This window comes from Erpetoichthys calabaricus, chromosome 6, assembly GCF_900747795.2.
Source record: "Erpetoichthys calabaricus chromosome 6, fErpCal1.3, whole genome shotgun sequence".
NCBI lineage: Eukaryota > Metazoa > Chordata > Cladistia > Polypteriformes > Polypteridae > Erpetoichthys > Erpetoichthys calabaricus.
In genome coordinates, this window is record NC_041399.2 from 10,848,456 (window position 1) to 10,875,097 (window position 26,642).

The 26,642-nt window shown below is 38.8% G+C and overlaps 1 protein-coding gene across 1 annotated transcript in view; it reads left to right on the plus strand.

Annotated features, from left to right (window-relative positions):
* The first annotated feature begins 381 nt into the window (after nt 1-381).
* The window catches only part of LOC114653204 (leucine-rich repeat and coiled-coil domain-containing protein 1), a 112,466-nt gene continuing 86,205 nt past the window's right edge, over nt 382-26,642 (plus strand). The window contains 5 exon segments of the mRNA XM_028803388.2: nt 382-535; nt 7,910-8,013; nt 21,767-21,972; nt 23,156-23,221; nt 24,311-24,478. Coding sequence (XP_028659221.2) covers nt 7,952-8,013; nt 21,767-21,972; nt 23,156-23,221; nt 24,311-24,478 — 502 coding nt within the window. The 5' untranslated portion in view covers nt 382-535; nt 7,910-7,951.

The window sequence follows — 26,642 nt, forward strand, 5'->3', positions numbered from 1 at the left end:
GAACCGTAGATCATTGTGTATTGAGAAGACACCTAAAACTATGGTGTCTTTGAAGAGGATTACCTTACAATTGATAACTAAATAAAATAGGATGCTTTGAGTCGCTTCGTGCGAACCGATGGCAGACAACCATCTGCTACGCAGATATATGTGCAGATGCCTACTTACAAAAACACTGCGGAAGCGTTACAATTTTAACATGAGATCTGCAAGAACGTTCTGCTCTTTAATCTTGAGCAGCCAGTCTTTAAAAATGCACAGCAAGCCAAATACACCAAGTAGCCCGCGGCGCTTACCACGCCTCCCTAGCGAACCCTTTATTTATTGGCTGGATCGGCAAGGCGTGTGCCACAAAATCATTGGCTCTCTCACGTGTCCGTCAACTGTGACGAACAAGGAAGTGTCTTTGAGCGGTTATTTTGTGTGTTTTCAGCGGCACCCGGAGCTACCTTTGAGATGCTAGGTGTCATTTGGAATTACGGTTCTGTTCTTACGGAGTGGCTTAAATAACAGTTTAAAGACTCAGATTGTGCAGGTACGACTATACAAATTAATTAGCTTTTTACAATTTAATTGTCTTCACGCCTTATATTGTGTTTACAGTAAACAGTTACTTAACTGGCACACATTAAAGTGTTTTTAAATCCAAGCTTTATTTTATCTGCCGGTGCAGTTTTAGTTTTTAGTCTTGTTTGGTTTGCCCAACACGCTGTGTTGGTGAAGTTACAAGGTAGCTGGTTCAAACATCCAAAGGCTGATTATTTAAATCCAGTTCCGTCTCAGTATGTGAAATGCTTGCTGGGAAGTTAAAGTAGAAATTTAGGACCAAATTACATTAATTAGTCTCCTTTCGGTGCCATCGCCACACTGTACTTGCTCGTATGTGTATATTTATCACTAGAGAGACTAATCAGACACAAGCGATTTTGCTGCTTTACCACAATAATAATCATATAAAGGTCAGGGGCAGCATGGATCTGTTAAGAAATTAGGTGAAAGGTTAGATCCTCATTTTAAAATAAAAAATATGGTTGAAAGCACATCTGTTAGCATAAAGCATTTGTGTATTTTTAATATTGTTTCTTTGTATGGGTGCTGCACCCATATGTGTTTGCATCTCCAGTTTAGTCGCATGTATTGTTAGCTCTTAATGCTACAGCATACAAAGACGTTTTAAACAAATGTGTGCTTCCAACTTTGTGGCAGCATTTTGGGGACATATACTTTTCTGTTTCAACATGATGACTGTGCTTCTGAGCACAAAACCAGGTTCATAAAGACATGGACAAAGTCGAGTGGCCTGCACAAAGCCCTGACCTTAATCCCATTGAACACTTTTGGGATGAATTGGAACGCCGATTGTAAACCAGCTCTTCTCATCCAGCATATTAGTAACCAAAAAAAATGCTTTTTTGGCAGAATGGGCACAAGTTCCCTCAGAAACACACCAAAATCTCATGGAAAGCCTTTCCAGGAGAGTGGAGCCTGTTATAGCCACAACATAAAATTGGAAAAGGAGGGCGGCTGGTGTGATTGTGGGGTGGCAACTCCATATTATTGCTCATGGTTTTTGAATAGGTTTGTCCAACAAGCTCATATAAGTTTGATGATCAGATGTCCACAAACTTTTGGCCCATATAGTGCATGTTTATTGATCTGAGTCTGCTGCAGGTGTTATTGTACTGTACAGTATATATTGCTTTGCTGCATGTACATTGATTCAATGTCAGTGACACTAGTAACAAATATGTTTAACTGTAAGGTGTAAATGCTGTGAACTGAGCTGAGTTAGACTGGCCCAATGTTGATGACTTTGACACCAGTTACCCGCAAATCAGAAGGCAGGGGTTGGTAACTCAGTCCTGGGGGCAGCAGGTATTGAGAAAAGCGCTATATAAATGCAAATAATAATAATTATTATTATTAATTCTACCCACTTTATTCATTAGTAGGAATGGTTTACAGTAATATGCATCTTTAGATAGATAGAAATGTATTTGTCCCTGGGGGGAAAATCTGGCTTTTTACAGAAGCTCTTTAAATACTTTCTGTACCACACATCAAACTCTGCTCTATGGGAGCTCAAGCATTCTCTCATAGTGCCTGGAATTCTCTTCCCTCTCATATCTGTCAGCTAGACACAATAACACAGTTTAAAACTGCCCTCAAAACATATCTTTTCAAACTGGCATACCAATTATGAGTTTTTCCAGTGTTACAGTACACCCAGTTACATTTGATATTTGTTACTAACACTGTACCCTTATTGTTATTTGATTTTATTGTTCCATTTGTTTTTATATCTTTTATTACTGTTGTTTAATTTCATTGTAAGGTGACCATGAGTGTTAAGAAAGGTGTCTATTAAATAAAATGTATAAATAAATACATGAATTAGTAGATAAATATACAAGTACCAGTAACAGTGCACTGCACAATAACGTGCAGTGAATACACTTGACTTGATCATTCCTAGTTTTCCTCCTCTTTCTCTGTACGTTTATCATTCATTTGCTCAGAGGTTGATGCGCTTGCTGCTTCCTGAGCAGCTCTTCTTTTCTCCACCCTAGTGGCCTGCTTCTTCTCTTCTTCCGTTGGCATCTTTTCACGTTAAAACTGATTAAGTCAGTGTTTGTGTTGCAATTACTTAGTACGTTTTCTTTAATTTTTCAATTAAGCTGGCACTTAAGTCTTCAATCTGTCTCAAGAATGATTTAAGATATGAAGAGGTAGGGGAAGTGATGGCGAAGGTGGTAGGGATGAGAGCGACGCATGCTGCCGAGAGTTGATTCTACAATAAAATAAAATAAAAAGAGGTACCCCGAAAGCGGATAGTAGACCTCACGTAGTATATGTGTATCAAATTTCAGGTCAATAGGTCAAACGGTTTACGAGCTACAGATGATTTAAAATCCCAGACAGACAAACGAACAGCCACGGTAGGGTATTGGGTGGGCAAAAGTAGGTTTATAGTTGTTTGTATGGAAAAAGACATGCAGGTCGTGATGGCTGCACACAAGCACATTTTAATAATAAAAAAGGCAAATAATACAAATAAATAATACAAAAACTAATAATACAAGTATTAACTCTGTGTTTCGCAACTGTAAACCTACCTTTGCCCACCACTGGATACGCACACACACACCATGGTCTGAACACACATGAGGATAACTAAAAAGCAAGAAAATTCAAAAAAAAAAGTTCAGACTCGGCTGTCACAGCCACAATGACACATTATACAGACGTATTGTTGATAGTAGAAAGTCACATTTCTTGTCACATTTCCACGGAATGACTCTTTGGCTGAAAGTCCTCTGTGTTGGTGTGTCACAGAGAAGATGTGCAGCTTTGCTCATAATGGCACTCAGTTTTGTTTTACTGTAATTCTCTCCTTTGCTACAACCTCCATGGGAGTTAGGAGTGTGTCTTATAACTGAGCCTATACCCTTTTAATTCGCTTATTATTGATTTGGTGGGCCTCTCTTGAAGAGATGGTACCAGCCCAGCACACCACAACATAAGAAAATCACACTGACCATCACAGAGATGTAGAAGAATGTCACTTCCCAAATTAAAAGTACGCAGTCACTTAAGAAAAAACAATCCGCTCTGTCCTTTCTTATATAGTTCCTTTGTGTTTCAATATCAGTCCGACCCGTCATTAATGTAGACCATCAAGTACTTGTAGGAGTGGATTACTTCTACATCCACTCCATGAATACTGACTGGACATAGAGGTTCTTCGTTGCTGTGAAAGCAGTTCCTTGGTTTTGCTGATGTTAAGATTCAGACAATTCCATTTGCACTAAGAAAGAAGTTCTCCACCTGACTCCTTTTTCCGTCTCTTTCCCTTAATCAGTACACCTCATAAGTGCAAAATCATCTGAGAATTTCCCTAAGTGACATGACCTGGTGTATATAACAGCAAGAATGATAAAATCCGTTGTAGATAAAACCTGAAACCACTGTGGCCTTATGGAACAGAGCCGGCTTCTTGCCTATAAGCGCAAGTTAACAAGTGCGCCTTGTGCTCTCCGTTGGTTCCTTTCCCTGTGAGTGATACCCCTGTGATATTCTCCGCCTGTCCGCGAACTGAGACGTTTTAAAGTGGGTTCTTTACGATCGCGTCCTGGCACTGCCGCACTTGTGTATGAGAGCTTTTATTTTGACACATTTACTTAGCTTCACCGCAGGAAGCGGGACTTTAGCGCAAGCGTAGTCGAATTTCTCGCGTTCCTACCTATTGATCCCCAAGAACTAGTGAAGACGAAGCGCTAACTTTCAGGTATCTTAGTTTATATTTTGTTAAGCGTATTTCCTCGGCTAGATGCGTAGAAAAAAATCACGTGAAAAACAGTTCCGGATGAGATAAGTATTTTTTGTAATTTTGATTTATTTTTATTTAGTCCGTTCGTTTCTTAGCAACCGATAACGCCAAAGCGATACTACACTCTGCTGTGTAACGAGCAAGCAGCCGGATGAAGATATGATAGATCTTAGAATGATAACATCGCTGATTAATTCTGTAAATTTATAGTTATGGCTTTGTTTATTTGAACCTCACTGTGACTTCGTATACTTGACCAACTGTACAGGCACTTTGTTGAAATGTAATTCCGTAACTTCTATGAACGTCTTATAAACGTTATTAACTTTCACAAATCACTTTTCCCTAAATATATACATCATAAACCTTTGTTTGTAACCCTTGTTTGGGTGTCACTCTTATTTCTAAAAATATTGAGAAAATATAATTTATACTGTCTGCTTAATGCAGTGGTTCCCAGCCATTTCAATGCCTCGCACCCCATAGAAAATGTTTGATTTGTGTTCGCGTCCCCTACTAAAGTAATATCGCATTTGAAGATGAAGAAGTCAAATTACTCATTTTTGAACCACAAATTGAACCACATACAAACTGAACCACATACAGTACTATAGGTTAACAAACTGATCTCAAAAATATAAGTTTCTCAGTGATTTAAATTTAAATACAAATCCCAATAAGCTTGTAAGGGTGTTCCCCTGTGAAGCTTAGAAACTTGATTAATGATCCTGGGGTTGAGGTATCCTGCGGAGCATCAAGCGCAGCGAGGAAGTGCCACACAATCAACAATTGTGGGTTTTGGAGGAATTGGAGACCCTTGTGAAGCAACGAGTGCCAGTGTGCCACTAAACAATGAAACAGTCAATGAGCTTTGTCCCCCGATAACACCTGCAAGTGCGGTTCAAAAACCGATGCTCCACACAGTTAAAATTGCTGCACTACTGCCAGGACCACCAGCCAGGAGAGATGGGCTGAGTGTAAGGAGCAAGCGACGCACCCAGTTCAGTCCTCCTTGTACCCCTCTGGTGAAAATGTCGATCAAACCTCACAATCAGGACTTGCACAGAAATCAACACTAGATCTCGACCTTCCCAATAGATCATTGCATGATCCAAATTCCATTTTCTTAATTCAAGTTATTCGCCTTTATGAACGCTCCACCCGCAGTAAAGGACCTGTGAGGATGCTCTTTTCTGCAGCTCATTTGTGTGCACAGTGCTTGATTCTTTTCATATGGTAGAACAGGAGGACCAACTAATTAGTGACCCCAAATGACGGCACACTGCAAGACACTGATTGCATCACATTAAAGTCAGACAACGCACCTCAGTTTTGGTGGATCACGACACAGCCTTCCTCTTTGTCGCACCCCTGGTTTAAGGTTTTTGTTTTTTTCCATGGCTGGAATTTAAGCCCATGATGATGAGAGCAGGCACAGTGCCTCGTATAACATTTATTTAATACTTAGTTTTATTGCATTAAGTCTATAGCAATACCTTTATTTTTGATACTAGTGTTATTCAATATAATACAACGCAACTTATTTTTTTATAGAGCTCTTCACTGAGTGCAGGCAGAGTGCGCTCTGAACAAATTTTCAGATAATTTAGTAATGCTCTGCGGTGGGTTGGCACCCTGCCCAGGATTGGTTCCTGCCTTGTGCCCTGTGTTGGCTGGGATTGGCTCCAGCAGACCCCCGTGACCCTGTGTTTGGATTCAGCGGGTTGGAAAATGGTTGGTTGGTTGGTTAGTAATGCTGTATTTAGTAATTACTAATTATACTAATTACTAAATACGAGGGATGTTCAAAAAGTTTCTGCACTGTTATAGTTTTATTAGAAATGGTGACGGCAAAAACATTTTTTGCTGATGACATTAAAAAGTTGGTAGGATGCTGGGAAAATTGCATCACAAAGAAAGGTGACTATGTGGAAAAGTGATGTACTGTAGTTTGTTTTTGAAATTCTTAATAAATAGAGTTAAAAAAAAAAAAAAAAAAAAGTGCAGAAACTTTTTGAACATCCCTCGTATAACATTAATACAGATAAAGATACCACAACAGAAATGTATTTCTTATATAGCCCAAAATCACACAACGAATGCCTCAGCTGGCTTTAACAGGCCCTGGTTTTTGACAGACCCCAGCATTGACTTCCCAAGAAATCAAGAAGACACTCCAAAAAAAAAAAAATTAAAAAATCTGGGGAAAGGCATTTCAAAGAAATTGGGGGTAAATACAGCAACACAGAAACAGATTAACACAAAGCAGTGTTATATGACAGAATAATCTAATCTAATTTCTTTCTAAAATGTATTCGGTTCTTATTTAAGATATATTAATTTCTTCTCTATTTTCAGTACTAATAACACAAATGTCTGTATGATTGTCATTTCTAGGATGTCTCAACAGCTCATCCACTTCTTTTTTGAAACTCTTTGCTCTGTACTCCATCCAGTAGTATGCATCCAATTTCCCAAGCATGTTGCATCACATAAATTTGGTAAATGCACTTTTAATTTCTGAACCACTCCCCAGGCTAAAAGGCCTGTCTTAATCTGAAAGATCCCGATTTGGATTTAGTCAGTTTGAAAATGTTATCCATCCATCCATTTTGCAAATCTGCTTATTCAGGTGAGCGTCCATGGAAAGCTGGAGTCTCTCTCGGCATCAGGTACAAGGCACTGGCACAACGCAGGGTGAACACACACACACTCTCTCAGACCCAAAAACATATTAGGGACAAATTTAGTTGACTGCATTATCTATCCATTGATCCATCCGTCCATTCTTCCATCCATTTCCTCAACCACTTATCCAGTACAGGGTCACTGGGATGCTGGAGTCAGGCAGAAGGCAGGAACAATACCTGGATGGGGCTTCAGCCCATCTCACACACACACACACAGACACACATCAGTGGAAAATAGTTTGAAAATGTAGCCTCGGACACTCCTTAACCAACAACTAACAGCAGCACATCAATTAGTGCAATTTTGTTCATTGCTTGAGTTGGAATCTGGTGCCTGTGAAAGATATTTCAACCACCACTAGCTTATTTGGAATCATTTTTGCAAAAAACATGTATTGAATTTTTGATTATAATTGTAAAATATGTTTAATAAGCAAAAATGTGATATCTGTGTCTTTGATAAAGTAGTTTCACAAAAATGAAAAACTTTCAAAAAGTGCCTGAAAGCACCTGAATGTTTCACCATGTGTGTATCTGTCTGTTATGTTTTTAAATGACGTTTTCATTGTTGGACATATCATAGTAGTAATGAGAACGAACGAAAAAAATTAGAATTCTGTCTCGTCTCAATGCTAATCATCAGCATTTGGATATAGTTTTAAAGCTATGGTATGTCGCATTATGCAACTTTTCCAGCGATTCTGAATCATTGCTTTCATTTAAATCTTCTGAGCGTTTTTTTTTTTTTTGGTTATTATCTTTCTTGCACAATAAAACATAAACCAGTATTAAAAAGTTTAAAACATTGTCTTTTTTTAATTTAATGGTTGACTGACTTGAAATAGCTTTCACTAAACTTGCGGTATCTGTTTGTGTTTTACCTCCACAGTCAACACAGCATTTAATGCTCCATTATTAATTTGCTGTGAAAATGTTGGCAGAATCTGAAGAGCCCCATGAGGATCTCTGCCTCATCGATAAAAACATCACAAGGTATGTAGATTCAAAGAATAAGCTTTTCAGTAGAATATTCTATATCTGTTTGATTCCCTGATTTTTTTTAAATTTCAGGACATTAAAAGGTTTTAAATTGAGCTGTGCTGCCTGCCAGTAATAATAATAATAATAATAATAATAATAATAATACATTTTATTTATATAGCGCCTTTCCCATGCTCAAGGCACTTACAGAATAAATAAAGAACGGCAGAATATACAGTATATAGCATTGTACAAACCAGATAAATAAACAAAGAAGATTAAGACAGTAAATTCTGAAAAAAAAAACAAAAAAAAAAAAAAAAAAAAAAAACAAAAAAAAAAAACAGACAACATAATTGATGGTCTCGCACACACATACAGGTTACATGAGCATCTTGACAGAGAAGTAAACTGAGAGAAAGGTAATAAAGTCAAGTAGAGCTAAAAGCCTTCCTGAACAGATGAGTTTTGAGTTGTTTTTTAAAAGAATTCATGGAGTCAGCTGACCTGATTAATTTTGGTAGGTCATTCCAGAGTCTGGGTGCTATACAGCTGAAGGCCCTGTCACCCATGGAGTGTAGATTAGTGACGGGCACAACAAGATTACCAGAATCAGAGGACCTTAGTGGGCGGGCAGGCACATAGTGATGGAGAAGGTCACTGATGTAGTTTGGCGCGAGGTTATTTAAAGCTTTGTAGGTTATTAGTAGGATTTTATATTCGATTCTGTAGGACACAGGGAGCCAGTGAAGGCGGAGCAGGATGGGTGTGATGTGCTCGCTGCTGCTGGCTCGAGTAAGGACTCTTGCAGCTGAGTTTTGAATAAGCTGGAGCTGTGATATAAGATTAGAAGGGGCACCTGCCAGTAGGGAATTACAATAATCGATGCGGGATGTGATAAAAGCATGGACAAGTTTCTCAGCATTAGAGAAGGAGAGGAAGGAGCGAACACGGGATATGTTACGGAGGTGAAAGTAAGAAAGTTTCTTAATGTGATTTATGTGGGCGGAATAAGTGAGGGAGGAGTCAAAAATGACACCAAGATTTTTTACAGTAGAGGCAGGTCTGATGAGATCACTGCCAAGATGGACTGGGAAGGAGCTCATTTTATTAAGTTGCATTTTAGTCCCAATTTGCAGGAGTTCAGTTTTATTGCAATTTAATTTTAAAGAGTTCTGCTCCATCCAGGTTTTAATTTCACTAAGGCAGGTTGTGAGCTGAGAAAGCTCTGATGAAGTTCCACTTTTAACATTGAAGTAGAGCTGAGTATCATCTGCATAAAAATGATAACCCAATCCATAACTACGGATAATATGGCCAAGGGGAAGCATATAAATACAGAAAAGCAGAGGACCGAGGACAGAGCCCTGAGGGACTCCTTGTGTGACTGGCGCTGAGCTGGATCTACTGTTGCCAAGACTAACAAACTCTTGCCTATCAGTCAGATAGGACTTGAACCACTGGAGGGCAGTGCCAGAGATACCCAGCATGTTCTCCATTCTGAACAGTAGGATGTCATGTCTGACAGTGTCAAATGCTGCACTGAGGTCTAACAGAATTAATATGCTGGTTTGTCCAGAGTCTGCTGCCATAAGCAAATCATTGGTTACCCGTAGCAGAGCAGTTTCACAGCTGTGCCGCGCCCTGAAACCAGACTGAAAGGGTTCCATCAAATTATTAGAGGTTAGGTAATTGGTGAGTTGGGAAGCTACAACACGCTCAAGAACTTTTGACAGGAAAGGTAAGTGGGAAATAGGCCGGAAATTGTTAAGATTGTCAGCATCAAGGCCAGACTTTTTTAACGTTGGGGTTACAGAAGCAATTTTAAAAGTGAGCGGCACAGAGCCAGTGTCAAGGGATGAGTTTATTATTGTTGTAACAGTCGGGATTATGGCATGAAGGCAGGATTTAAGTAGTGTGGTGGGGATGGGGTCCAGTACACAAGTAGTCGGCCTCATCTTATAAAGCAGGTCATTAACAAACGCAGATGTGACTGGTGAGAACTTAGAGAAGGAGCTGGATGGAGTGGGAAAACAGGGAGAGATATAAACAGATGATGTATTTATGTTGGTTGAATTATTTAGATCTTTAATTTTGTTACGGAAAAAGTGGAGGAATTCCTCACAGACTTCAGTAGAAGAGGTAGTTGGACCAGATGCGGGTTCGAGTAGTTTATTAACTACAGAGAACAAAACCCTTGGGTTATCATGGCTACTTTCTATTATTCTGCCATAATGGGTGTTCTTGGCAGAAGTTAGTGCTTCTCTGTAAGCTCTTTGGTGGTCAGAGAAAGCCTGGATGTGCACGGTGAGGCCAGTCTTACGTGACATTCTCTCAAGGCGTCGGCCAGCTGCTTTCATAGATCGCAATTCTGAGTTATACCAAGGAGCTGAACGTTTAAAGGAAACCTCCTTATGTTTTAAAGGAGCTGTTTTATCTAATGCTGAGTGAAGGGCTGTGTTATAGTGGTGAACAAAACTATCTAGTGTTGATGGAATAGGTGCAGACAGTAAAAGATCAGAAATGGATCCAGAAAGGATAGAGGGACAGATATTTTTAAGGTTTCTGTAAGAAATTTGTCGTTTACAGGTAAGAGGTGGGAGAGGTAATGAGACAGTGAAAAATACTGCTTTATGGTCAGAGAGTCCCAAATCAGTGCTGTAAATGTTGGCAACAGATAGTCCAGAAGTGCAGATCAGGTCCAATATATGACCGCCACAATGGGTTGGAAAATCAACATGTTGTGTCAAGTCAAAACAGTCCAGTAAGGACAGGAATTCATTTCTCAGTTTAGATGTGGGGGTGTCAATATGGATGTTGAAATCACCAAGAAGGATAATTCTCTGAGAGTAAGAGCTTAGGTGGGTCAAAAGTTCAATCAGATCTGATAAGAAGGATGCATTGTATTTTGGGGGACGATAAAGAACAATGAGTGAGACAGGACCTGATTCCGTTGTTAGTTTAAGAGCCAGGCACTCAAAAGACAATGGGCAGTCAATTGGGATTCTTTTAACGTTTAAGTCTTCTCTGATAATTACTGCCAGCCCGCCGCCATGTCTTGAGCTGCGAGGCTCTGAGTGGAAAGTGAAACCAATTGGAGTCGCCTCTGTGAGAGACGCAAATTCGTTTGGTTTTTGCCAAGTCTCCGTTAGACACAGAATATCAAGTTTGGTGTCAGTGATGAGTTCTGACAACACCAATGCTTTGCCATTAAGAGACCTCGAGTTAAACAGTGCAATATTACATAATGAGGCTTCTTTCTGCACAGAGCCGCAATCAGGGTTTATTCCCACATAATGCAAATTTGGCACACTGACAATTCTATTTCCAGGGTCATGAGAAGGACGGCGTATTCCTGAGCAAATGCTGCCGGTGGTCTTTTCATTCGCAGCCCGGCGGTGGTGGCGGCGACCTGACCCGCGATGTATATATTTCGGGCGCTGCAAAATACCGGCGTCCTTTAGGATGTTGCAGTCAGTCCATTTGCTCTGGACAAACTGTTTAATAAGAAGGAGTTTGTCATGAGAGTATTTTAGCATGATGCTGAGTAATACTTATCTGAATAGCAGTGGAGAAGCAGCACAGCAGAGTGGAACCGGTAGGACAGGCAGGTGTGGTAGCGTAGGTGAGCAGCCATAGCAATCAGCAGAAAGCATAGCAAGAGGAGGTAGCAGGAGTTGGAGGTTCCAATACACAGTCACAAAATGTAACGCTTGGTAATTTCAGGCGTGATCGCCCCGGAGCCAAAAGCCAGGTTAATAAGAACATCAGATCAGTTCCCAGTCGTATAGTACTATAAGATGAAACGGGAGCAGATCAGCAAAGCGAATTAAATATAATCACGGAGACAGATCATCCCGAGGTCCTAGATTGCCAGGCACAAAGAAATGCTTGAAGGTTCTCGTCCCGTGATCCACAGACTCAGCTATTCCCAGTCAAAGTAGAGTCCATAAAATCTGTAAATATAAGCCAAATCCATACAATTCGAGTCAGCTGTATCCACGAACTATACGTACAATAAAAGAAATAAAACAAACGTAAGAAAGTGTAGAATTAGGCGAATTTTGTGAGAAGTGTTGTTTACAGGGAGGAGCGGCAACAACATGCATGCGCCAGCGTCCCCTCACCTGTATATCAACAGTGTTCAGTGTTTGTAGCTACTGTACATCCAGTACATGTTACCTTTACTGCTGTTTCACCTTTTAATAATAATAATAATAATAATAATTCATTACATTTATATAGCGCTTTTCTCAGTACTCAAAGCGCTATCCACACAGGGAGGAACCGGGAAGTGAACCCACAATCTTCCACAGTCTCCTTACTGCAAAGCAGCAGCACTACCACTGCACCACCTGTGAGGACAATAGCTGTGGCGGGCGACCCTTCTACATATATTCTGGGGGAGCAACCATGGGCATCTCAGTACTTCCCCCGGGACACTTGGTGGCAGCCTCCCTGGCTGACGTTGGTGCCTCAGTTTCCCGCAGGGCTCCATGGGAGATGGAGTTCTCCATGGCCATAGTTGGGATCTGAGGTGTGGCCGCCAGGGGGTGCTACATGGATCCCTGAGGCGGCCCAGACAACTATACAGCCAAACCTTGAAGTGCAATTAGAAACCGGTGATCAAGCACCTAGAGCACTTCTGGGTGGGCTATAAAAAGGGCCAGCAGCCACCACTCAGGAGCCAGAATTGGGAGGAAGAGGACGAGGTTGCCTGGGAGGAGTGGTGGTGCCAGAGGAAGAGTGTTTGTTCTGTGATTTAAATGCTTTTGGGACTGTGTATTGCCTGTGGGACATGGGGAAGACGTGCGCCCAAAGGGGAAGAAAAATAAAAGTGTGCTTGGATTTTACACGTGCCTCTGTGTCAGTCTGTGCCGGGTCGGGCTCTATAAAGCGGCCTAATTCACACAGCGCTCTAATTTAATTCTTGTTTTTCATGCTTGGTAATGTCTAAAGGCATCAGTATATCCCATAGATAGAAATATTTGGCCCAGGTGTGGCTCAATGGTGACAGCTTTTCACAACAGATTAATTGCTTAATTAGTAACTCATTCATGCTTGTATGTATGCCTTAATTAGTCGTCTTCTTTTTTTTTCTTTCTTCTGAATTCAGAATTACTTAGTCTGGTAAAACACTTCAAAGAGTATAATAATACATTTCAGCTTAGGAGCAACACACATAACTGCCGTTTGCATCTACAGTACATTGTCACAACCTTGCTGTGTAGTTGTTTCTTAAAACATTTCTCAAGTCGTCAGCCTGATGCCTAATAGATTAAAGGTAACCATGCACTAGGTGCATAGACCAGTGGTTCATAAACTCGGTTCTGGGGACCCCCCTGTGGCTGCAGGTTTTTGTTCCCACCAGCTTTTGTTTTTAATTGGACTCCTGGGCTAATTAAGTGAACTGTTATTTCCCAGGTTCTGTGTTTTGGGAACAATATAGAAATTAGAAAACCAAGTTTGGTAATATATAATTTCTATATATATATATATATACTGTATATATTAAAATGCACCAAGCAGTTGTATGAGAATAATGTATTTTATTTCTTTTTAACAATATATTCATCTTGATTTTCATTCTACTTTTCCAGGGGTTCTAATTGTTTAATTAATCCATTATTTTTTAATTAGGGGGTCTGACACTAAAGTAGCTGCAGCCTTTAACTATTCCGTGTTGTTTGCCTGGCTGTCGTTTTTAATTGTCATTAATAAGATACAACGAAGGGGGCAAACTGCACAGAGAAAGGGCAAAATATGATGAAATCAACAAAAGAGAGTTAAGCATTTAAATCTAGAGCAAAACCAAAAATATTTCTAAATATCTTATACATGTAAAAATCATGCTGATATGCTTTCTTAATGTAGAAAAAGAGAAAAAAAATACCAGCTAATTAACTGAGACCCGTGTTATCAGGTGTTGTCACTGATTATGAATCTGGTTGGAACAAAAACCTGCAGGCACAGGGGGTCCCCAGGACCAAGGGTGGGAAGCAGTGGCATAGACAGTTGCACAAAGGCATCCATTTTACAATTAGTTGTACTTTGTGATAATCAAGAGGCCTATGGATTAAAGGAAATCATTTGAATAAAGATACAGACACACAGGAAAGTCGGAAGTCATGATAGCCCCTTTGGGCAGAAGTTGCTCATTCGTGTTCTATCTTTATATATAATATGCTACCATGGCTGTCCGTTTGTCTGTCCAGGATTTTAAATCACCTGTAGCATGCAAACCGTTTGAACTATTGACCTGAAATTTGGTACACATATACTACGTGATGTCTACTATCCAGTTTCGGGGTGAAGATTGACCTCCAAGGTTATTCCTCTTTTTATTTTTATTTTATTTATTATAGACACAACTCTCGGCAACGGGCAGCAGGGTGGCCGTGCGGCGCATGTGTACGGGCGCCATTCTCATTCCCTACCACCTTCGCCATCACTTCCTCTACCTCTTCATATCTTAAATCATGCCTGAGGCAGATTGAAGGCACTTAAGTGAAAAACTAAAAAAAAACATACTAAGTAATTGCAACACAAACACTGACTTAATCAGTTTTAATGAGAAATGATGGCGACGAAAGAAGAGTAGAAGCGGGCCGCTAGGGTGGAGAAAAGAAGAGCTGCTCAGGAAGCAGCAAGCGCATCAACCTCTGAGCAAACGAATGCTAAACGAACAGAGAGAGAGTTTGAACACTATGAATGCTCAAGTCAAGTATACTGTAACATGCAGTGCGCCGTTACTGGTGTTATAATAAATTAGTAAAGCAGGAAGGGTTTTCATAATTTCTTGTAAAATTCTGGAAAGCTTTGGTTAAACAAAAGGTAGATTGCAGTTAACTGTAGCCATATATGGTGTGTCTAAATTATTTATTTCAAACACAATCTGCCTAAACTAATAAAATACGAACAACTGCTCTTCCAAGACCGTGTCTGTTTTAGGCCGTGTATTCAGTATTGATGAGATGTCCAATTGGTTGTCGTGTGTTATTAGTTTGGGCAGACTATGTGTGTCTCCTTTTCCTCTCTTATTTGAAGGTCAGACCACATTTGTATGAGTATTTATTGCAAGAGTCCAGGTAATTACAATAGATTCACAAACATTTTCTTGCAGCCATACAGTATATTAGCAGCACACCATCAAGCTGATATTTAGCGTCCCCAAAGGTAATTTTCTCAATTGTTGTTGCTCCTTTTTTATTACTTTTTTATTTGTTTACAATTTGTTTAATCTCTTTTGGTGTCAGCTGAGTTTCAGCTGTTCATAATAATTCTCGGGTGTGCTGAGTGACACAGTATAATAAAAATGCCAAGGGAAATATCATTATTAACCAAGGGCAGTCTTAGAAATCAAAAACATCACCAATGGCTTTGAACTCTCCAAGGTGTCTCTCCTTATTTTGGAAGTCCTTCCAAACTAAATTAAAAAAACAAAAAACAAAAAGAAGCAGTACGGGACCCCCTGTGGCTGCAGATTTTTGTTCGAATCGGTTTCACAATCAATCATTTAATCGATTTAACTTCTTCTGTTTTTTTCCTTCAGTAGAGCATAGTAGTGTGAGAGTTATATTTATAACACCTTTAGAAATATTTGCTTTTTTCATATTGTTTTAAATATTTAACTCTCTTTTGTTCTTTTCCTATTACCGTAATTCATCCTTTCTTTTTGCTTCTTTAATTGGATCCTAATAATAAACAACTAGAACAGTAGCCACCAGAGAGCACTGAATCCTGAAAGCATGAAGCTACTTTTTGGTTTTAAATATTTAACTCTCTTTTGTTCTTTTCCTATTAATTCATCTTTTTTTGCTTCCTTAATTGGGTCCTAATAATAATAAACAACAAGAACAGTAGCCACCAGACAGCACTGAATGCTGAAAGCATGAACTTACTTTTGCGTCAAACCCACTAGTGTGTTTATTACCAAACAGTGGCTTGATTAAGCAGAACACCAGGAAGAGCAGAATGAAAGGCAAGAAGAAGATAATGATGAAAATGAAAATCTTAAAAGTCAGGATTGAACAATATTAAATTATTGCCATATGATATCATATCATATGCTATATTAATTAATGAACACTCAACACCTGATGGAGGCTCTTATCATACCTCCATCACTTTCTCTTAACTTCTTTTCATCAGTAGACTAACCTTTAACTTTTTTCTTTACAGCCCTTCTTCTTCTTCTTCATTCGACTGCTCCTGTTGGGGGTCACCACAGCAGATCATCTTCTTCCATATCTTCCTGTCCTCGTCATCTTGCTCTGTCACCCCCATCACCTGCATGTCTTCTCTCACCACACCCTTAAACCTCCTCTTAGGCCTTCCTCTTTTCCTTTTGCCTGGCTGCTCCTTCTGTACAGCCCTTCACTAACATACATTAATAACGCCATCTTAATTTCAGTAAAAATTTAGTAATCCCAGTTTTATTTTTTGGATTGATGTTAGCACATAAACACTGAAATAACAGATTTATAAAGTCAGGATTCCAATTAAAAGTGGAAGTTGTTGGAATGAAAACCTGTAGCCACAGCAGACCCAAGGACTGAATGTAAAAAGCACTGATATAGATAGTTCATATGTGTGTTTTTATTACACATCAAGATGCAGTCCATTTTCCTTTTTTCCATTAGTCCTCAAAATGCATGCTATTTAAATCTGCAATGAACAAACAAGTGCAAATGGCAGAGAAATAGCTTCTCCCTTTTAGCATTTAATGTTGTTTGCACCTTTGCCTACACTGCTCAATGCTCATCGTTAGAATTTGGATATAGTTAAATTCTATGTTGCATGATGTGACTTTTACAGGAATTTTCCAGTCATAGCCTTCATTTACCTAATCTTAGCTATGGTAGTTGAACTCGATTTAATACAAATAGTCTGTGATTCACTGTTTAGTCATAGATGCTGACAACCAATGAATTCTTGTCCGGAAGTACAATTCATACAATACAGCAAAAAGGAATAAGTAACACAAGGGTTTTGGACCTTTCAAACAGAAGAGAAGCTCATCTGTCTGATGTCTTGTGATTTGCATACCACAACCGAATGGAGAAGAAAAAAAAGGCAGACACTGTTGCATAACTTTTCATACTTGTTAACTGTTCATACAGCAACAACTCAGTCAGGCTGCACTTTATTGGCTGTCACAAAAATAGACAGCGCTTAGTTGATAAATTTGACATGCCCAGCAATGTTCTGTTGTTTATAATGATACAAGGGGGCTCCGCCCCCTGCTCGCTTCGCTCGCCTACCCCCGGCGTTGGGTATCCTGAAATACATAAGTCGAGCTTGTTCGTTTTGGAGCCGTGCCCGCTTTGCCCGCGGCATTTCAGACGCGCGTTGTAGGCGCCTGCGTTCATTGATTATATCCAGGCGGGCTCATGTTTGTATATCCGTCAGTCGAGGTCGTTCGTTTTGAACCCGTGCTTGCTTTGCTTCCGCAGTTTCAGACGCGCGTTGTAGGCGTCTGCGTTCATTGATCTTATCCAGGTGGGCTCGTGTTTGTATCGTTGAGCTGTATTGTGTTTGAATTTGGTGTAAAGCGTTCAGCGGTTTGTACAATCCTTAGCAGCACATTATTCCTAACTTCACTCCGCAGTAGTGCCACTCACAATATGGCGGTGACGCCTGCGCCTTCACTCCGCAGTAGTGCCACTCACAGTATGGCGGTGACGCCTGTGCCTTCCGTACTATCTTTGTGGACCTGTGGGGCCACCATAGCCTCTCACGTTTGACTCTGGGGTGCAGCGCAGAATCCTCTCTTGTGTGTGGCTGTGTCGTTAGTCGTTAGCTATGGGCGCATTGTTGCTTCATTTCTCATTCACGTTAGTTGAGCTCTTTCGTTCTTGGGCCATGACTCCTTCGTTCGCGGTTTATGAGATGCGCGCCTGCGCAGTACGTCTCATGGTCCCATCGCTGTGTACCTGCGTCCATATCCGGTTTATTCTCGGTTAGTAATATGGATGGTCTGCTGATGAGATCAGCAATTGTGGACAGTATACCCCACAACTAGAAGCCACATAATGTGACATCGGCTTAAGGAGAGGTCGTCAATTACGGTCCAGTAGGGACACAGATTCTGCATGTTTTCCTTCCAACTTTCCTAATTAGAAGACAGTCCTTGCTGATTATGAAACTTGGTATTTAACTCTTTGGCTTGTTAGTACTTTCATTTGTCCAAGATAAATTTTAATTTCACTGTAGTGTTTCCGACTCTGAGAACACTATCCATGTATTTTGTGGGCAAGAACAAGTTTAAACAATCCTTCCAATTCCCTTTCATTAATTTCTGAACATTTTTTGAATACAGATATGCTCGGCACTAACGCTGTTGGCACTTTTACAACCCGGGTGATCCTCGGGTCTTATGTGAGTTGGGTCCGTACCGTTACCCAAGTGACACTGGGGACAAACGTTTTTAGCACTGTTTTTATAACCCGAGTGATGCTCAGGTCTAACGCTAAGGAGGTTAAGAGGCAACAATTAAAACTTAATTGCAGCTGCTAAAAACTAAAATAGGCAGTTAAGGGTTCTGAATTGTAACAGGCAAAATAAGTAAAATTAAGCCCAAAATCGTATTGCTTTAATAGTAAATAAAAGGGTTCTAATTAAGAAATTGGTTCAAGTGGAAACCTGCAGCCACTGCTGACCTCCACGACTGTAACTGAGAACCTCTGATCTACAATGTAACTAAAATTTGTCTTTGATGAATGAAAGCACTAACAGGGCATAAAGTTAAATACCAAGTTTCATTATCAGCAAGGAACGAGTTCTAATTAGGAAACTGTCTGGAATGAAAACCTGTAGCCACTGTGGCCCTCCAGGATCGTGATTTGAGGACCCCTGGCTTATGGGAACAAACCCTATGGGTAAGATTATATTAAAAAGAAAACGACGGAAGGAACATGAACATTTAGAGCTATGGCAAAGAATGCAAATAATTTCTTACAAATATTTGTAGGACAGATAGAGAATATATTCGCGTATAAGTCGGGTCTTGAAACCTGAAAAATCGATCATAAAATCAGACCCTGACTTGTATGCCCACTCAGAAATACAACACTTAATTTTTTTTTTTATGCATCTTCTTGCCTCCTCCAATCTCACATCAGTTTCTCTGTCACCACTTTTAAATTAAAACCAGCTTCATATTTGCTTCTGATCGAATGCTCCATTGTAGATAAGGGATGCTCTTATGATAAAGGTGTATGAGGGTGTGAAATACAAAAAACACTAAACAGTGCAAATGTCGCTTTGGAATAGTTCAGGTATTACCGTGTGGTCACGTAGGCACAATACATAGAATACATAGAAAATAGGCAATGTGCTCTGTGGTTACTCTCTCAGGAGGACGTTAGCATGTCATAATCTCTTGGACCAATAGCGTGAGTTTTCTGCATTCGACTTATATGACCGACATTATAAAATACCGAAAATTATACAGTAAAATCAAGCCCCGATTTATCCGCAGGATAACTTAAACATGAGTATATATGGTAATTAAACAAAGAGACTAATTAAAAGTAAGAATGACATTATGACACACTACTTGTGAATTGGTTGGCATTTAAACCTGCATGGTTGTCACCAATGTCAGAAGTTTGGGGGGAAAAAAATCATTATATGGAAATGTGACGATTCCAGAATGTTGAAAAGATAAAAAAATCCATCCAAAATTGATGACTGAGAAAAAAGAAAGGCCAGTGGCAATCTTATAGAGACTGCAGGAATTCACTACAGTAACTGGTCACTGTCAGCATATTGCAGTCATTTTTCATATTGACAAGATGGAAGCCATTTAATCCCAGGTTCATCTTTCCATATCTATATGAGAAAATGTTTTATTGTCTGAAAATGCCAAAAGAGAACATTGTGGCCTTAATTCCAAAAATAAATGTTTTGTGAAAAGCCAGTATATCCCATCACAAAAGAACACAGTATGAACTATCTTGACTGGACGATATTTTGTAAGAAACCTTGTGGATGGGGATTAACACGTTGCATTTGGCTGAATTCAATTCAGTTTATTTTTGTATAGTGCTCTTCCCTTTCTTCAGGCACTGAGCACTGTGACAAGTTACTTGTAAATAGAAATATAGACTTTACAGTTGCATAATGAGTACACATACAGATATAGATTTGTTTAAACAGACAGAAAAACAAAGTGGTTAAAAACTGATTAACATAAATGGAGCCTGTTAAGTAATTGTAGAACTGTGGCCAGTTGATAATGGGGAAGAGGAAAACAAAAACTCCAGTCAGTAGCATTCCTGGAGAAAATAAACCCCTGGGAGGTCCACGGTCAGTTAACCGACAAGGTCATAGATGGAGTCCTACACGGGTACAGTCCTGAAGAGCTTGATCATTATAAGGTAGGGGCTGTGTTGGGCCATGTACATCTGTTGATGTAATGAATGCTCTGTACTTGTAAAAACTGTAATGTCTGAGTATGCCCAATTAGTCCTCAGGTGTTTTGTGAGAAGGTGTACTATTTGGTCCCTGTGAAATCCCAGTGAGAGTTGTGTCCGCATACTTGAAAAAAATATCAGCGCTGTTTCCAGTGGGTGTGGGACTCTGCCAGGGGTTTGCTTTGTCTCCTATCCTGTTTGTGGTTTTCATGGATAGGATATCAAGGTGCAGTTGGGGAGGGGATGGTGTCCAGTTCAGTGACCTTAGAATCGCGTCACTGCTTTTGACAGATGACATGGTCCTGTTTGCTTCATTGGGTTGCGACCAAGTGTGAAGCAGCAGATATGATGATCAGCATCTCCAAATCTGAGGTCATGGTTCTCAGTGGGGGAAAAAGGTGCACTGTCTTCTCCACTTGAGGCAACTCACTTTCCACTCAGAGGAGTTTAAATACCATGAGGTCTTATTCATGAGAGAGGGGAAAGGAAATGGTGAGATTGACAGACAGAAATAAAGAGCTGAGTCAGAAGGGGAAACTCTCAATTTACTAGTCGATCTATGCCCCTATCCTCACCTATGGTCATAAGCTGTGCGTAATGACCAAAAAAAGGATGAGAAGAGCCAACATCCAGGAGCGGCTCAGAGTAGAGCGCCTGATCTTCTGCATTGAGAGGAGCAAATTGAGGTGGCTTAAGCATCTGGTATAGATGTCTCCTGGTCGTCTCCCCGTTGAGGTTTTTATGGGCTTGACCAACTGAGGGAGACCTCGGGGAAGACTCTGGGCTCGCTGGAAGAGTTATATCTCCCAAATGGCCTGGGAACACCTTGGGATCCAACAGTATGAGTTGGCAATTTGGCCTCACTGCTAAGACTGTTGCCTCTGCGACCCGGTTTCGGATAAGTGATGGAAGATGGATGGATGTTTGAGCATGGTGATTTATAGATCAAATGTCAAGAGAGTATATCAATCTATTTTAAAGTTAACTAGGATTGTTTATAAAATTTTATTTAGGATGGAAAAAGTTTATTTGAATAATTTTGACTTTGGCCATTAAATGAACAAAAGCCATGTGTGCATGTGTGAAGACTTTTGATATGTATCAACTGTAAATGTATTAGCATAAAAGAATTGTTTTGGTCAGATATATGATGGTGATATGAGTTAAATTCTTACTCGCCCTGACTATGTTTGACCAAAAAATTAAATTGAATTGTACTTAATGTGAATTGATTTATGTAGTTAATAGAAATGGTCTAAAGTCATGTTCTAATAACACTCTTTGAATTGTTTTGATTGCATCATGCATTTGTGATTGTAATAGTATACATCTGCTTCAATTTTCAGCTTACTAGAAATACCTTTAATTAAAAACATCAAATCACTGAATCTTCATTGCAATAAGATCTCTTCGATGAAAGGCCTTGAACATGTGTACCGTCTACGACACTTGGACCTCTCATCTAATCAAATTACTCGGATTGAAGGCCTTGGATTGCTGACTTCTTTAAGAACTCTTAATTTATCCTGCAACCAGATAACTAAAATCGAAGGTTGGTGATTATTCTGAAAATGACTATTCATTTGTTCAACAGCTTAATTGTGTCTGAAATAAGCATTTGTGTTGTGTGCACATCCTAATTTGTTAGACCATCATAACGTATTACAAGAGCTATCACATGTAAATATGATCCTGTGATAAGTTTTGAAAATAATTATTAGCAAAGGTTTGATTTTTTTTTAATACATTTATACAACAATCTCAAAGAAGATTCTGCATTATATTACAGTTAATATCTCCTTCACTCATTTTAAAAATACAAGTACATACTGACAGCTCCATCTTCAAGGGCAGAGATGTGATCATTGATTTGTTATTTTTTTTTTTTAATATTTATACCTCTAAATTATTTAAATGTCTTTTGCTTTATATTTCTTACTATTGTGTTTTAGTAAATTGTATTGTGTTTTATTGTTGAAATGCACGGTTACTTTTGTGCAGTATCATTGTCTTGTTGATTTATTATTGTTTAACATGCTGCAGAACAGGAAACCTGCAGAAAATGTGTATGAGTCAGTAAAATTGTAATGTTTTCTTTTAATTTTACTTTTAGTTTTCCTATGCAAATAAGATAAAACTAAAAAAATTGGAAGAACTGGCATATAAGAACATGTAATGAAGATATTCGGTTTACAAATCCTCCCTGCCTTTTAACGTGGACATGTTTTATTACTCCGTTAGCAAACCTCTGCACAACAGTACTGCATTGTAATTGTGTTTGTTATTGTACTGTTCTACAGCCATACATCTAATATATCTCAACTTTTAGATGCTAGGCCATTCATTTTCATTATTTCTAAATATTTAATGAGATTACTATGGTGAAAATTAATCAGCAATGGTATTTAATTTCTTCTTTTTTTTATTATACAATAGTTCAACACTATCCTGTCCGATTTCATCCATTTTTGATGTCATTCACATCTGTGTCTCTCCAGATTTGTTGTCACTTTTAAAAATGTTCACCGTTTATTGGAGATGAATCACAATTACTAGATTAATTAATACTGTTAAAAAAAGGATGGCACTTATTTCTGACTTGGTAACTAACTTTGCATTCCAATAATTCAAGAGTTGAAATCTTACTTGTAAATTGAGAATCGGGAAACATTGTAGTTTTGGAAGCCCCCTTTGCTGTGAGTGATGCTGAGTAAGTTCTGTATTTTCTTTTCAAGGACTAAGTGGGCTTGTAAACCTTTTCAGTTTGAACTTGTCCTATAATAAACTGAATGATGTAACAGGTAAGTGAATTTCCCTTCACATTTTAATGTTTTCTGTTTTGCCTATTGATGAATACTGAGTTTTCTATACAGTATTCTAAGCACCTTGAGCATGGGAAAGGTGCTATATAAATAAAATGTAGTTTTATTATTATTATTATTATTATTTGGGTTGTGATTCCCAGATAAAGTATCTGTTTTTTTTTTTTTTTGGGACAAATGTAATCAATGAATACTATATCAATTGGCTAGTATATACTTTTCCATAGGTTTATTGCAACTGACATTTTACCACAAGACTAGTTTTACTTCTTTACCACAACATTGACATTTTACTGCAAAACAAGCTGTAACATCCTTCAGTGAATTTCAGCTGGTGTTTCTCCCTCTGCTCAAAGAAATCTCACTATGGTGCATTGTTTAGCAGACGTGCAGTCCCACAGCCGAGCATCCATATTCATTTGACTTGGGCTTCATCTAGACTAATGACAGAGCAGTGCCCTGTACTACCCATAAGCCATCGCAAATGTGTTGCATTGCACCAGCTTTAATCCATTGCAGTTAATTTTTCAAAATGCGTTTATTTTTTTGTTTATCCTTCTGTTGACTTCTGCAACCTGGATTAGAAAAATAATAATATGGCACTTGCATAAAGTCAATAATCTGCAGGCTCTTAATTTTAGCAATGGAGGGCAATTAGATAATTCCTCATAGATCGTTTTTATTAAAAGGAAGTCAGGTATTGCTGTGTGTGTTGGTCATTTGCAATTTGGCATCTCAGTCTACATGCCAGCATTTATGTACTTTTTGGCACAGAAAGTACATATTTCAAATTTTGTTTACTCATGCTAAAATTATTTATTTAAGAACCCTGCATGTTTTAAGGCAGTAGAAGGTAGTGTTGCTGCCAGATTCTTTTTTTTGTTCTTATATTTTAGTTTGTTTCTATGTTTTCTGTTACAGGCTCAAAAAGAAGCTCATGTGATTTCTTTTGTCCGTATGATGCCTTCTCATTTTATTGTACTTTGCTGTCCCAATTTTCTGCATATTCAGTTGTAATTTTTACTACTACATTAATTAACTGTCTTAACATAATCTTGATAATTATAGGTTTATTGTATCTACATGGAACAGAGCAAAAATTGAAGTACCTTGATCTTCACAGTAACAGCATTAGCAAAATTGAGCATGTGCTGCAGTGCATTTCTGGACTCAAAAACTTAACCCATCTTACTATGCAGAAAGATGGCAAAGGAAACCCAGTTTGCATGTCTCCAGGTATTGTGGTTAAATGTGTTTGATAACAAGAAAATCAAATGTCTATTTAGTCCTTCATTACTTTTTAATTGATATGGTAACTTAAAATATAAAGTACCAGTAACAGCGCCTGCACGATGTGCAGTGAATACACTTGACTTGCGCTTTCCTAGTCTTCATCCTCTTTCTCTGTACATTTACCATTCGTTTGCTCAGAGGTTGATGCGCTTGCTGCTTCCTGAGCAGCTCTTCTTTTCTCTACCCTAGTGGCCCGCTTCTTCTCTACTTTCATCGACATCTTTTCACGTTAAAACTGATTAAGTCAGTGTTAGTGTTGTAATTACTTAGTATGTTTTCTTTAATTTTCCACTTAAGCTGGCACGTAAGTCTTCAATCTGCCTCAAGAATGATTTAAGATATTGAGAGGTTGGGGAAGTAACAGTGAAGGTGGTAGGGATGAGAACGGCGCCCATACGCATGTGCCGCACAACCACCCTGCTGCTGAAAGTTGATTCTACAAGAAAATAAAATAAAAAGAGAAATAACCTTGGAGGTGAATCATCACCCCGAAGGCGGACAGTAGACGTCACGTAATATATGTGTACCAAATTTCAGGTCAATAGTTCAAACGATTTGTGAGCTACAGGTGATTTAAAATCCTAGATAGACAAACGAACAGCCACAGTAGCGTATTATATATAAAGATTACATGTGTGAAAAAAATTAGAATTCTTTCATTCAAAAACAGATTTAATGTCTTCTTTTATGAAAAAAATATGTAGTTCGGTATCTGTGTGCAGTTTTAGTCTCTAGGCTACAAAAAAGATGTTACATCACTAGAGAAAGTCCAGAGTGAAGAAGAGTGACTAGGCTGATTCCAGGACTCTAGGGGATGAGTTATGAGGAAAAATTACAAGAGCTGAGCCTTCTCAGTTTAAGCAAAAGGAGATTAAGAGGAGACCTGATTGAAGTGTTTAAAATTATGAAGGGAATTAGTGCAGTGGATTGAGATTGTGATTTATAAAGGAATTCAACAAGAACACAGGGACACAATTCAAAACCTGTTTTATGCCAAGATTAGGAACTTTTTCTTCACACAGAACTGCAGACATGTGGAATAAGTGACCAAGTAGTGTGGTGTGGTAGACAGTAGAACTTAAGGGACCTTCAAAACTCAACTTGATGTTATTTTGGAAGAATTAAGCAGGTAGGACCGGAGAGCTTTGCTGGGCTGAATAGCTTGGTCATCCTGTACTCACCAGATTGTTCTAATGTTCTAATCCTATCAGACATGTTTGTAGATAGAACTTTATTTGTCCCCAAGGAGAAATTTGGCTTTTTGCAGAAGCTCTTTAAATAAATAAATAGGTAGGTAAATAAATAAACACACTCTGGTCTGAACACATACCCGAATAACTAAAAAATAAGACATTTTAAAAAGAGAGAAAACTTCTGATTTGGCTGTCACAGTCATAGTGCGGCATTATGCAGGCATATTACTGTTGGTGTAAAGGATCCCCAGTAGCAGTTCTTGACACAGTACATATAGATAGATACATCTGTGAATGAATAATGTAATATTAATAGATGTTAAATAAGCATGAATTGTTCTTCTGACTGAATGCAAGAATGCAGAATAATTCAAGTCAAATGGCAAAATTGCCTAATTTTTCAAAAAACATGTGTGCTTAATCATTGTTTGCCACTATTATAATTACAACATAACCATTATGTTCTTAATAGATAATAACACAAGCAGGACATTTCTAAAAACTGAGATGTCATTCAAGAAACAGAACACTTAATAAAGTGAGTGAAGCTGTAGTTAAAGCTTGATATTAAGTAATTATTTTTGCATTGTGAAGTAGCTAAGAAATATATTAGCAGTGCAGAATTATTGTACCAAAAACAATACACTCAGTCATGTAACTCAACATATATGTGAGCATCTGACAGAAACAATTTTTATTTCTGTACTTGGTGGATTAGATAAAGCTATAGACTGGTCAAAGTCTGTGGGGTTTATAGATGAACAGGGCTGCAGTGGGTAATTTGGCTAGAGCCTATACCAGCAAGCATAGGGTGCAAGGCAAGAACAATCTCCTTGACAGGGCCCCAGTTCATTGCAGGGTAACACACTCATACTCACAAACACATACACACATTTAGCATTTCCAATTCATCT